We start from the raw sequence: 11984 nt of genomic DNA, 5'->3' as shown, positions 1-11984 counted from the left end.
TCCTGGTCAAGACAATCTCCTGAACTCCAAACTGAATGTCAGAATGGGAAAGAAAGGTGATTTAAGCAATTTTGAGCATGGGATGGTCTGAGTATTTCACAATCTGCTCAGTTACTGGGATTTTCACGCACAACCATTTCTAGGGTTTACAAAGAATGGTGTGAAAAGGGAAAAACATCCAGTATGCGCAGTCCTGTGGGCGAAAATGCCTTGTTGATGCTAGAGGTCAGAGGAGTCATGCTGATAGAAGAGCAACTTTGACTGAAATAACCACTCGTTACAACCGAGGGCAAGCAAAGCATTTGTGAACCCACAACACGCACAACCTTGAGGCGGATGGGCTATAACAGCAGAAGACCCCACCGGGTACCACTCATCTCCACTGTAATTTGCACGAGCTCACCAAAATTGGACAGTTGAAGACTGGAAAAATGTAGCCTGGTCTGATGAGTCTCGATTTCTGTTGAGACATTCAGATGGTAGAGTCAGAATTTGGCGTAAACAGAATGAGAACATGGATCCATCATGCCTTGTTACCACTGTGGCAGGCTGCTGGTGGTGGTGTAATGGTGTGGGGGATTGTTTTCTTGGCACACTTTAGGCCCCTTAGTGCCAATTGGGCATCATTTAAATGCTACGGCCTACCTGAGCATTGTTTCTGACCATGTCCATCCCTTTATGACCACCATGTACCCATCCTCTGATGGCTACTTTCCAGCATGATAATGCACCATGTCACAAAGCTCGAATCATTTCAAATTGGTTTCTTGAACATGACAATGAGTTCACTGTACTAAAATGGCCCCCACAGTAACCAGATCTCAACCCAATAGAGCATCTTTGGGATGTGGTGGAACCAGTGTTGTAGTCGAGTCACCAACTGTCGAGTCCGAGTCCAAGTCCGAGTCACCAAAGAAGAGTCCGAGTCGAGTCCAAGTCGAGTCACCATTACCAGAGTTCGAGTCCGCTGCGTCGAGTCTCTCAAGTCCCGTATCGAGTCTGAGTCGAGTCTCGATCTCCCAGTGCCTACATGTCTCCACTCTGGGACCTTCAAAGAACTGATAAAATGTATTGATTTTGGTAGGCATTGAAGTCCCATTATATGAAGAAAACAAAATGTTTTCCTTAAAAAAACATAATTTATTTTCCACTGAAGAAAAAAAGCCATGGGTATCCTGGATGGCAGTAAATGATTAGGAAATTTTTCATTTTTGTGTGAACTATCCTTTAACACTGTAGATTACAGAAATACACTCAGCGAAAAAAAGCGTGCATTTTACAGGACACTGTATTTTATACTTTAAAACGTAAAAATCAATACGATATGCCGAGAGAGAGAGAGAGAGCTGCGCGTTTGTGTGTGAGTGACCGAGTGATTTAGCGTGAGTCGTTTGTGTGTTCATAATGTGTGTCTGACGGCACTGGTCAGAAAGCAACGTGTAACGTTAGTCTGACATGTTTCTTGTTCACGACACCACAGGATTTTAGGAGTCAAAATTGCGTCATCCATCTGACACAGTGACTAAAAAAATCATGTAATCTGATCTGACATGCACGAGCGTAAAGTGAGTGACGTCAGTGTGAGTTTGTCAAGCAAAGAGAGCGAGCGGAGCAGCAAGTCTGTGAGTGGATCCCGGCCGGTCTTGGGCACGAAACTTAAACCTTATATAATTTTTTTTATAACATATTTATTCAAAAACAACGTGATGAATGCTCAAGTCCGATTTTATATATCCTCGAGTACGAGTCCAAGTACTAGTCATCTCCGCGAGTCCAAATCAAGTCCAGAGAATGGATCTGTGACTGTCCAAAGAATAGTGACTCGATTGTACTCCATCATGGGCGAACAGGAGCTTCGTGCCCTGGATGTGCATATAAATAGAAATCTAATATGGGCCAACATTTCTATTCTTTCAGCACCTTGTTGAATCAATAGAATTAAGGCAGTTCTGAAGGCGAAAGGGGGTCAAACACAGTATTAGTATTGTTCCTAATAATCCTTTAGGTGAGTGTATATATTGTTATTTTATGTTTATTTTTTTTAAGTTAATAGGTGATTTTTTTTTTTTTTTTTTTATTTTGGTGTGTTTTTATATTATTATTTTTATTTATTTTATTTTAAGAAAAGAACTGCTTTATTTTAGTTATAATTTTTTCTTTTTTTCTTTGTCAAATCCAATATTTTTCAGTCAATCAAACGGTAAAGAAAAAAATCTGAGATCTGTAGAAAATTCTCTTAAGTAGGTCCAAGCAGTTGCTAGTAAGACCAGAAAAATATTTTCTGTAGTTAACGTGTGTTACATGGAAAAAAAGTTAAATAACTGTCCACCTCACCAGATTATCTTCAGTAGATGGAGCTTAAAGTGTATTATTTTTCTGTATTGTTTTATTCAATGATTTATTGTTTTTTTTTTTTTTTTGGTGGGTTGTTGTTTTGTGGTTTCCTTGCATTAATCCTCTGGTTGCTCAACTGATGTTAAGAAGAGCTCCATCACTGCAGTGGCTGCTGGGAGCTTCTTTCTCTGAGCTGCAGGAAATGTTCCCACAGATCCCTCACAAAGTCATTAAGGTGAATTGTATTCAAGATCAAACTATCATAGGGTACACTGTTGGTTAATAAAGCTTGTTGATATTTTTGCGCTCTCTTTGTTTTTCTGCAGCTCTTCAGTGACATTACAGCTGAGTCCAATGTCAAAAAGAGTGAGACTACGCCCTTCTCAAACATAAACAGCCAAACTCACTCTCCCTTTTGGGAACAGGATCCTGTTAAACCACAGATACAGCTGGAGGATAAGACGGCCCCTAGCCAGTTTACAGAGCTGATTTGTAAGTCTTAGTGTTTAAAAAAAAAACAAATAGCTTGAACCTCTCAAACAGGATCCAAAATGAACACTCGACAAGCACTAAATGTGAAAATAAAATAGCTTTGGTAATAATATATATTTATGAAAAAAAAATCTAATTTATGACTACATTATAAACAATAACTTTTATTGTTGTGTGAATCCTGATACCATTCAAGTAATATGTAAGGTTGTTAAAATATTTATATTCAGCAAGAATGCGTTAAATTGATCAAAAGTGATGTTAAAGATATTTATGATGTCATAAAAGATTTGTATTTTAAACAAATGCTGTTCTTTTGAACTTTTTATTATTCAAAAAAACCCTTAGAGAAAAATACAACACTGCTTAATAAGAATTTTAATAAGAACCATCATTAATAATTGAGTACCAATAATAATTGAGCCACAAATCAGCATGTTGGAAGGATTTCTGTAGGCAGTATGGAGGCTGAAAACTAAACTTTGCATCACAGGAATACATTACATTTTAACATATGTTGGAAGGATTTCTGTAGGCAGTATGGAGGCTGAAAACTAAACTTTGCATCACAGGAATAAATTACATTTTATATATATTTAATAAACATAAAAAACTGTTATTTGAAATTGTAATAATAGTTCCACATTTTTATTGTATTTTTGATCTAATAAATGCAGCCTTGGTGAGCATTAAAAATTAAATTAAAAGTATTAAAAATTATAAGTATTTCAAATTTTTGACTAGAATTATTTGTATGTATTTATATTTAATATTTGTATTTTTATTACAATAATCATAATGCTTATATGTGGATATACTGTATGTGTTTGTTGGATTGTGTTTGTTTTTTGAAGTTGTTTTTTTGTAAATGTTTGTATTTTTTTATTGGTATTTTTTTAAATTGCTTCTTATTCACATTAGCAGGTCATAACAGCATCAGAGGAGAGGATACAGATCATTTTCACTCATACAACCCATTAACGCCAAGCCAGTTCAGCCGAGGTTCAACTACAGCGAGCGTCTGGCAGCTACAGGGTGAAGGATTCATTCAAAACCCAGATCTCATGCCAGGCCGAGCTGTTCCACGAGGGTCTGCCCATGTTCCCTCGGCTCCTCTGCCCACTCCTGAAGTGCTGGGAGGCAGAAGCACTGCGTGTGGATTCAGCTCTAGACCGCAGAGTCAAACTCACTGGAGCTCACCTGAGAATGATTTGCCCAACAAGACAGGAGAGGAGAGGAAGAGGCGAGGAGGAGAAGATGTGCACAGTGGTACAGATACACACACACACACACACATTTCTAACCTGCATGACTTCATTTCTTCTGTGGAACACAAAAATTAAATTTTAAACAACATTTTAAAATTGTCTCAGAATTAATTTTAGAAAATATGATTCACAGATGCATGTGCTAATTATGTGTTTTCAGTATTATTGTTCTTATGACAGCTAACTGAATTTAATTACGAAAGAAAATTTAAAATAGCTGTCAAATCAAACATTTGTCATGATTATGAAGAAATTTCTTTAGAACATTTTTGTTAAGTTGAAATAGATTTCCCAGATTTTTTTCACAAAAAGTTTATATATTTGTTTATCTTATTTATATATTGAGTTTATGAATTGCTGTTTGCAAATATATAAACTTTCTGTATATGTTTTTTAGTTTATGTGTTTGTTAGCTTTTTGTTTTGAGTATATTTTTTTAGTTAATTAATTTAGAATATTAGTTGTGTTAAATTTTTTGTGTTAAATTTTGCTCAGAATTTATATTTTTACATTAATTATTTAAAAAAAGGCAAGTAACACATTGAATTGAACATGAGAAATGTAGTGAAAAAGAATGAAGTGAAAAGACTGAAATAAGTGAGGAAGGTAATAGAGTGAATAGAGTAATAGAGTTTTTTTTTTTTGTAATGAATTGCAAAATAATAATTATTATGTATTTTTTTGTATTTATTTTTTTTTTTATTTTTTTTTTTTTTTTTATTTTTGTAAGAAATCCCACTGACTTTCACTGTACTGTCAAAAAACACATTTTTTTAAAGTAATTATATGAACTTTATGAGTTTTGCTCTATCATTCTGTGTCTGTGTGGTTATTCTCAGTGCTTCCGCACAGCAAGAGAGGAAGACTGCTATGTGAACGAGTTCCAGGCCGAAATGATGGACAGACCAGACTGCGATTTTTCTGAGGAAGTTTTGCTACTTTATGTTAAGTATATCACTCACTTGAGTGATATTTTAGAATACTTCTCACGCTCATCTGTATTTTCAGTTTTCATGTAGAATGTAATGTTACATTAATACAGTTCAGTCATATGTCCGTTAAAATATATGTATATATTTTATAGTAAATGTATATAATGAATGGTTTATAATAAATGTAGATATTGTTCCAATAATTAGTACATATTAATGTTTAAACTATCACCCTTTAGATGTATTTATATCAGTATTTATATCAGAATGACAGTTGCAATAAAAAAACAAGAAAAAGAAACGGTCAAATCAAACCTTTCTTTTAATATATTTCAAATTGACTTGATTACAAAATAAACATACATTTTGTTAGATTTAATATTTTTATTATTATTTATTTTTTAGAGGGTATCCACAGTTGCAACAATTTACAAATTTAGTTTTCCAGGACTTGAAATGTCATGAAAATTAATGAAATCTTGAAAATTGAACATGTATTTTTAAATTATGCTCAACTTTTTAAAATATTTTAGTATATAGCTATGAATTAATACTTGCTATTTAGGGTTAGGGTTAGAGTTAGGGTTAGGTTAGGGTTAATACTTGCTATTTAAAAAAATCATTCATTAATACAAATTGATTTATTAACTTTTTTTATTAAAATGCAGTATTAAATTTAAATTCAGTATTTGTATTATTTGTCGTTTTTTACAGGGTTCTCCACAGTCATTGTTTTATATGGTAAATACAGTGATTATGTATTGTTCTAATTATGCTCAATTCTAAAATTATTTGGATTTTACAACTACTAATATCTACTTGTGAAAGTAGTAATTTGTAATTTCAACTTTTTTGTCATTATTTTTTTCAAATTCATGAACAGCTGGAACAGTATTTGAAATTTACTAATCAAAACGTTTTAGTGTTACAGGAGATTATTAGATGTAACTAGACTTATCTTCTTAAATGTGCTGCTTAGGGTGCAACAGAAGGTTTGAGCTTTGATTGTTTAAAAGTATTTAGAGCTGTTTTGTTTTTTTCACTAATTATAAGACTCCAGAATTACTGGCTTTAATTAATGGCTTTTTTTCTACTGACCTTTGACCTACAGTTGAGAGTGAGTGTATGTACACATGCAACTGTTAGCTTTACAGTCTGTTCACGGAAGCAGGTGTAAAGAATGCATCTGAATGCAGATGAAAGAGTTCTATTCAAACGTGACACTGTATTGAGAAATTTACATTTCCCGCTACACGTTACTGATGCGACGCCGCTTATTTAGAGGAGGTCACGCCGGTCTGGAACTGAATAAATCATTCAGTATGTGAAGCTGAATTGATTGGCGTTAAAAAAGCATTTTCAAATTACCAGTCTGGATGCAGATTGTTGACTACAGTGACAGTGGCCATTCATTTATCTCCCACACCATACACATTTCCAGCCCCTCGCTATTTTCTGAAATGAGCGTGATAGAAAGATAGTCATTCAATTACAGGACGATCTTCTTATCGCTGACAGTCAGAGCAGAGGGAAAGCGCTGCACAGACAGAGGAAGAGGAAGAGAGGGAGAGCGATGGGGGTCGGAGGGCTTATCTCAGCACACCAGCAGTCTGACGGCAGCCCCTCGCAGGAATGAGCTCCAGAACAGACACTCCCACAGGGCATTTTCCTCTCTCCATCACTCTCCCTTTCACTCTCTCTGCACCTCGTGAGCCTCAGCCTCTGTAAAACACCAAACAGCCTCCATAAATAACTCCAACAGCATCTGAACTGCCCCTACTCAAACAAAAGCAAATAAAACAGCAGTGTTTGGAGGGAGGAAGACGTGTGTCCAGTCTGAGGCAGTAAAACACAGTGAATGAATACGTCAGTAATGCGACCGTAATCACAGCGCTCTTTCAGATGGAAAAAAGCTGTGAGAACAGAGCATGCTGTTTAAATCTGAACCTGTTTAACCACTCTCTTCATTGCAAACAATGGGTCAATTCTCTTGTCGCCCTTATTGCAGTGTCAACAGTGTTTAACAATGTCAACTAAATGCTCAAATAGGAACAGTTGGGGAAGGTTTCTGCATTTAATTGGTCTGAACAAACCACTAACCCCTACAGTAAGTTGCATTTGCATTTCTTTATTGTGCCATTTTCCCCCTTGTTTTATTTTTGTATCTTATACATAAAATTATATATAATTTTATATATATATATATATATATATATATATATATATATACACATATATAATTTTCAAATGGTATTTCTCATATTTTGCTCATTCGTAAAACAAGAATTCATGTCCAGGTTTGTCTTGGAATGTCGTAAAATAAAATCCGTTGCATTTGATTCGGTTTATTTGGCTTGCATAGCTCTGATCATTTGGTTTTTGAAATTTTTGAATTCGTATTGACAAATATATTTTGGATTGCAGGCTTCGGACCGAATCTGACAGATTACTTTTTACGTTTTTCACAGGAGAAACATCTGAGCAGCAGAAGTCTCCGTTTAATTGCATCGCTCTCTGGGAGAAACAACAGTGCTGTTTCTTTCCAGTGGGAAACCGCAGCTCAGGTAGGTTAAAAGTTTGGGTGCGGATTGGGAGAGAGTTTTGTTTTGAGCAGGTTTGTGTTTCGCTGAAGTTTTTGCCAGATCTGAAAGGCAGCTCTGCAGGTGCAGGGTGTGTGAGCGGTCGAGTCCATATGAATGGAGTCGTGAATTCAGCTCCGTCCTAACTGTGTCTGTCCTCTGCCTGACTCCTAATCCCTCCATAATCCCATTATGCAAATCCCCCACAATTCTCAGAGAGACTTTTAACGCAACAATTGCTGCAGCGAGACACCAGCTTTTGATCTGAAGGGAGGTTGAGAGTTTGGGAAAGAGCGAGAGGGGGCTTTGGAGACCTTGGCCCCAAAGAATGTGCTGATCCACAAGCTTGCCTCTGTCATAACCTAGTGTAATTTATGTGAAGCCCCAGGACATGCTAAACAAGATTACCATCATTCAGACAAAACCCATATTCTTACTCTGTCAGGGTGAATATGCTTTGGGGTTTTTTTGGCACCGTGTTGTCCAATCCGAGGAAAGTTTTCATTATGATGTCACTTCACTATTGGACAGAGTCGCTGTAATAGATCTGTTAGCAGGTGGACATCCAGCATCCCAACAAAAGAGGGAAACACATTTTGTACAGCAGCCACGTATTTGTTAGAGCTCATAGGCAATAAGTCTGCTTTGAATAGTCCGTCCTTTCTGTTGTTTCCCGATGGGCTGAATGCAGAAGTGTTTAAGATTATGAATAAACTCACAACAGTAAAAATGGTATATATTCGCTTCATTACGTGCTATTAGGTTTATTTGAAAAGATGTGCAATGTGAAGACTTTTAAAGAGAGTGGAAAATATGCAAAATATATTGACACACATTATTTAGTGGATTAAATTGGGAACTAAAATATTTGTCAAAACTATTTAAAAGCAAAGTGACCAAGCTATGTATTAATGTGACTGGCAGTCTAATGTAAAGTGTATATATGGTTAAATGGTTTTTAAATAGTAACCATTTTAATTTTAAAGTTTTGTGATCATTTTTGAATTTGTTTTACAAATATGTCTATATAGTTTAAGTTTTAGTTAGTACTGTATATCGATATATGTATATAATTTATAGATACAAGTTATTAAATTCACATGTAATTAATCTAATTAGATTTATTAATTAATAACATTTGAATATTCAAATATTTAAATTTTACATAAAATTATGCTATTTTTAAAATTTGAATCTAAATTTGAATCTATATTTAGTAAGAGTTTTTGACACTGCTGTGAATTGAAGATTAAGCTCAGGACATGATGCATGAAACAGAATGTTTTTGTTTGAAATTAATGTACCCTGTTTGGTTTAAACACTAGACTGCAGTTTGTTTTTCATGTTCAGCTGGTAAAAAGTTGGATTTCTTTGTATTTAGCCCCCCAGATGCGAAAGCCGTGAATGGAAACACGACGCATTATGTTAATCAATTTAAACGCATTAATGGCAGATGTAAAAATCAGCCCCACCCCCACTCACACCCTGCAACGTCACACAGCGGTATGACTATAAAAATGAGGAGCACAAGCCAAACCCCATCCCCTCCCTCACAACCTTGTTTTCCATCTGAGGAGTTTGTTCAAGGGTTCAGAGAGTGAGAGGACGGATGCTGGCTTATTACTGCTGCCATTACCTGACAGCTCTTTATCTTTACTAAACACACATTGCTGCTTTTACCTGCTATCTGGACTATTTTTCATATTCTGTTTTTCATAGCTGATGCTCCAACGTTCATAGAGCTTCAAGACAACGTAAAGTGGTAAGTGTTTGTACTTGTTGCTATTAACAGAATTCTTTTAATTTTCCCCCATGTTCTAATATTCAGATGATGGTATAACAATATTTAATTTTTTGCAGAAGTACCACAGTATCATGACAAAGAAGGTGTTCACCAACACACGTGAGCGCTGGCGCCAACATAATGTCAACACAGCCTTCGCAGAGCTGCGGAAACTCATCCCCACACACCCGCCCGAGAAAAAACTCAGCAAGAATGAGATCCTGCGGCTGGCCATGCGCTACATCAACTTCTTGGTGACTCTGCTGGAGAGCCAGGGAGGAGAGCCGTCGGCTCACTCGCAAGCCGCGCTCCTCTCACTGATCACGGGGAACATGCAGAAGCTGCGCACCGACCGCACCTGGACCAGCGACACCGACCCGCCCTCACCCGGGTCCAGCTGTGACAGTTCAGAAGCCTGGTAGAACGAAACTGAAGCATGAGCGTTCTATGAAAGGATTGTGATTGTGATGTTTTTGAAAGTTCCGTTGCCATGGAGAGACAAAGCTGGATTTTTGGAACTCGGAATGTTCGCTATGACATCACAATCACTCATTTCTTCCGGGTTTTTTGGAAACGAATGATCTTTGGAAACCCAAAAACACTTTATTCAGCAGTACTGCTGTAATTGAGCAGGAACCCTGAACAAAATATGCATGGTCAAGGATGCACTTGGGAAGCATCTCCCTGATAATTTTAGTATTAATGTCATTTCATTTCCTTGAATGAATTAACACTCAAGGATGTTTTGTTTGAGATTAAAGGCAGCCTCAGAACTGAAACTAATTTATTTGATTGTATAAAATTTTTTATTTATTATTTATGCTTTCAGTGGATGCAGCACATGTGACTAGTTGTACATTAAATTGTAATTTATTAAATGGAAAAATGTTATTGTTTAAACTACTTTGGATTCACAAATACAAAATATGTTTTCCCAAAGTGTTTTGGTGTTTTTGCACAATTTGTTTTTGTGTATTCATTATTCAAAAGTGTAAACTGTTTTTTTCTCAACAGTCAAATTGATTGGAAATTATTTATTGGATTAATTTATTAGTCTGTTTGATATTAAAATGCCTAAAAAACTCAATCTGCATATTCATTAAACTCTTTGTTTGGTTGGTTAAAGTGGCTTTTGTTGTAACTGGTTTGTATGAACCAGTGTGCATGTAATGGTCAGCTCTGAAGACTCTGATTGGCTTTTATGTTGTGGTCAGATAATTGTTCACTGCAGAGGCTGTTTAAGTGACCATAGTGATGACCTCTGGAAGTGTCCAAGCCACACGAGGGATTGGATTGTAGACTCAGCTTAACTTTTGGTCTGAGGCCAGAGGTCATCTTGGAGTCAAAAGCCACACTTGTCAGTGACCAATCAGATGCACAAAAGTGGGAGTGTGTGCGATTGTGCTACATTCAAACATCAGTGCACAAAATGTATCTATTAAATTTTAATAGCAGTTTTTTTTAGGTTTTAATTAACATTTACACACACACACACACACACACACACACACACACACATATATATATATATTTAGTGCTGTTAAATGATTAATCGCATCCAAAATAAAAGTTTTTGTTTTTCATTATATATGTGTGTGTACTGTTTATATTTATTATGTATATATAAATACAAACACATGCATGTACAGTATATTTTTAAAAAAATGTTTATATATTAAATATATTTGTATGTAATATAAAATATAGGAATATGAACTGTATAAATGTAAATATTTTCCAAATATATACTGCATGTGTATTTATACATACATAATAAATATACACTGTACACATATATAATGTAATCAAAATATTTTATTTTGGATGGGATTAATCATTTGACAGCACTAATATATAATATATATATATTATGATATTATGAGGTGATTTTAGATAAATGCATGTAAACACTGCAAATAAGCATATCCATCATTTCTGTTCAGATTACTCTAGTCTTCAGACCACATTTAACCTAAAGTGTAAAAAAAAAAAAAACAAAGTTAAATGCTGTGTTAGTGTCATCATCACAGAGGAAGAGTGAGTTTCTGGGCAACTGTTCATACCACTTTAGCCATTTCAACAGCTGACCGTCCTGCTGTCCATGCTAATCACCATTTAACACAACACACAATCACAACCGCAAACACAAAAAAAGCAACTTTGTTATCCTAAAACCAAACACGGAAAAGCAAAGCTCATCTGGCAAGTGTGTGAATGGTTGCTAATGTTTATTTAGAGCCTTCCGTTTTAAATAATGTTCAAACAATCACTATCTACTAACAATATTTGCATAAAAATATATGCTGTAAACTGTATTATCGCACAGCTCTAGTGGGTTGTATATCACCTCCAACAGTACACTCATGTACAGCAAATCTCAACTGCCTATTTTTTTTATTGTGTTGCAATATCCAACTTTATCCTCATACATACAGTATACTCACTTAGGGAAATATATACTATATTTCAACTGCTTGATTGCTGTTATCTTTACAAAATGTAGACTATATTATTGGCAAGCTCTATATATACAGTATATAGGTGGATGTGTGAAAATATCTAACTTTATCTGCATACATACAATATACTTACAAAG

At 35.4% G+C, this 11984-nt stretch overlaps 2 protein-coding genes across 3 annotated transcripts; both read left to right on the top strand.

The window, feature by feature from the left end:
* The first annotated feature begins 2434 nt into the window (after positions 1–2434).
* On the top strand, positions 2435–5327 carry LOC122137312. 2 transcript variants are annotated; one of them, XM_042723136.1, is made up of 4 exons: positions 2435–2569; positions 2661–2826; positions 3751–4095; positions 4934–5327. In XM_042723136.1, exons 1-4 carry the CDS (start codon positions 2474–2476, stop codon positions 5017–5019), a joined length of 693 nt encoding a protein of 230 aa, XP_042579070.1. In that variant the 5' UTR covers positions 2435–2473; the 3' UTR covers positions 5020–5327. The 2 variants fall into 2 exon arrangements, with proteins under 2 accessions (XP_042579070.1, XP_042579069.1); XM_042723135.1 differs by having other exon boundaries at positions 3748–4095.
* A 392-nt stretch (positions 5328–5719) lies between these two features.
* LOC109081912 (T-cell acute lymphocytic leukemia protein 2-like) lies at positions 5720–10942 on the top strand. Its single transcript, XM_042723137.1, has 4 exons — positions 5720–7133; positions 7495–7590; positions 9325–9367; positions 9466–10942. Exon 4 carries the CDS (start codon positions 9481–9483, stop codon positions 9808–9810), a length of 330 nt encoding a protein of 109 aa, XP_042579071.1. The 5' UTR covers positions 5720–7133; positions 7495–7590; positions 9325–9367; positions 9466–9480; the 3' UTR covers positions 9811–10942.
* The last annotated feature ends 1042 nt before the right edge of the window (positions 10943–11984 follow it).

Source organism: Cyprinus carpio, chromosome B5 (assembly GCF_018340385.1).
Source record: "Cyprinus carpio isolate SPL01 chromosome B5, ASM1834038v1, whole genome shotgun sequence".
Classification (NCBI taxonomy): Eukaryota; Metazoa; Chordata; class Actinopteri; order Cypriniformes; family Cyprinidae; genus Cyprinus; species Cyprinus carpio.
The sequence above is the reverse complement of the archived record's forward strand: the minus strand, read 5'-3'. Positions and strand labels throughout refer to the sequence as shown.

Excerpts from the sequence above, each read along its gene's own strand:
- LOC109081912 (XM_042723137.1), top strand. The coding sequence starts at position 9,481 with ATGACAAAGAAGGTGTTCACCAACACACGTGAGCGCTGGCGCCAACAT.
- LOC122137312 (XM_042723135.1), top strand. The coding sequence starts at position 2,474 with ATGTTAAGAAGAGCTCCATCACTGCAGTGGCTGCTGGGAGCTTCTTTC. Across the intron at positions 2,827-3,747 it reads CCAGTTTACAGAGCTGATTT|CAGGTCATAACAGCATCAGA; the intron begins GTAAGTCTTAGT and ends TATTCACATTAG. Across the intron at positions 4,096-4,933 it reads AGGAGAAGATGTGCACAGTG|TGCTTCCGCACAGCAAGAGA; the intron begins GTACAGATACAC and ends GGTTATTCTCAG.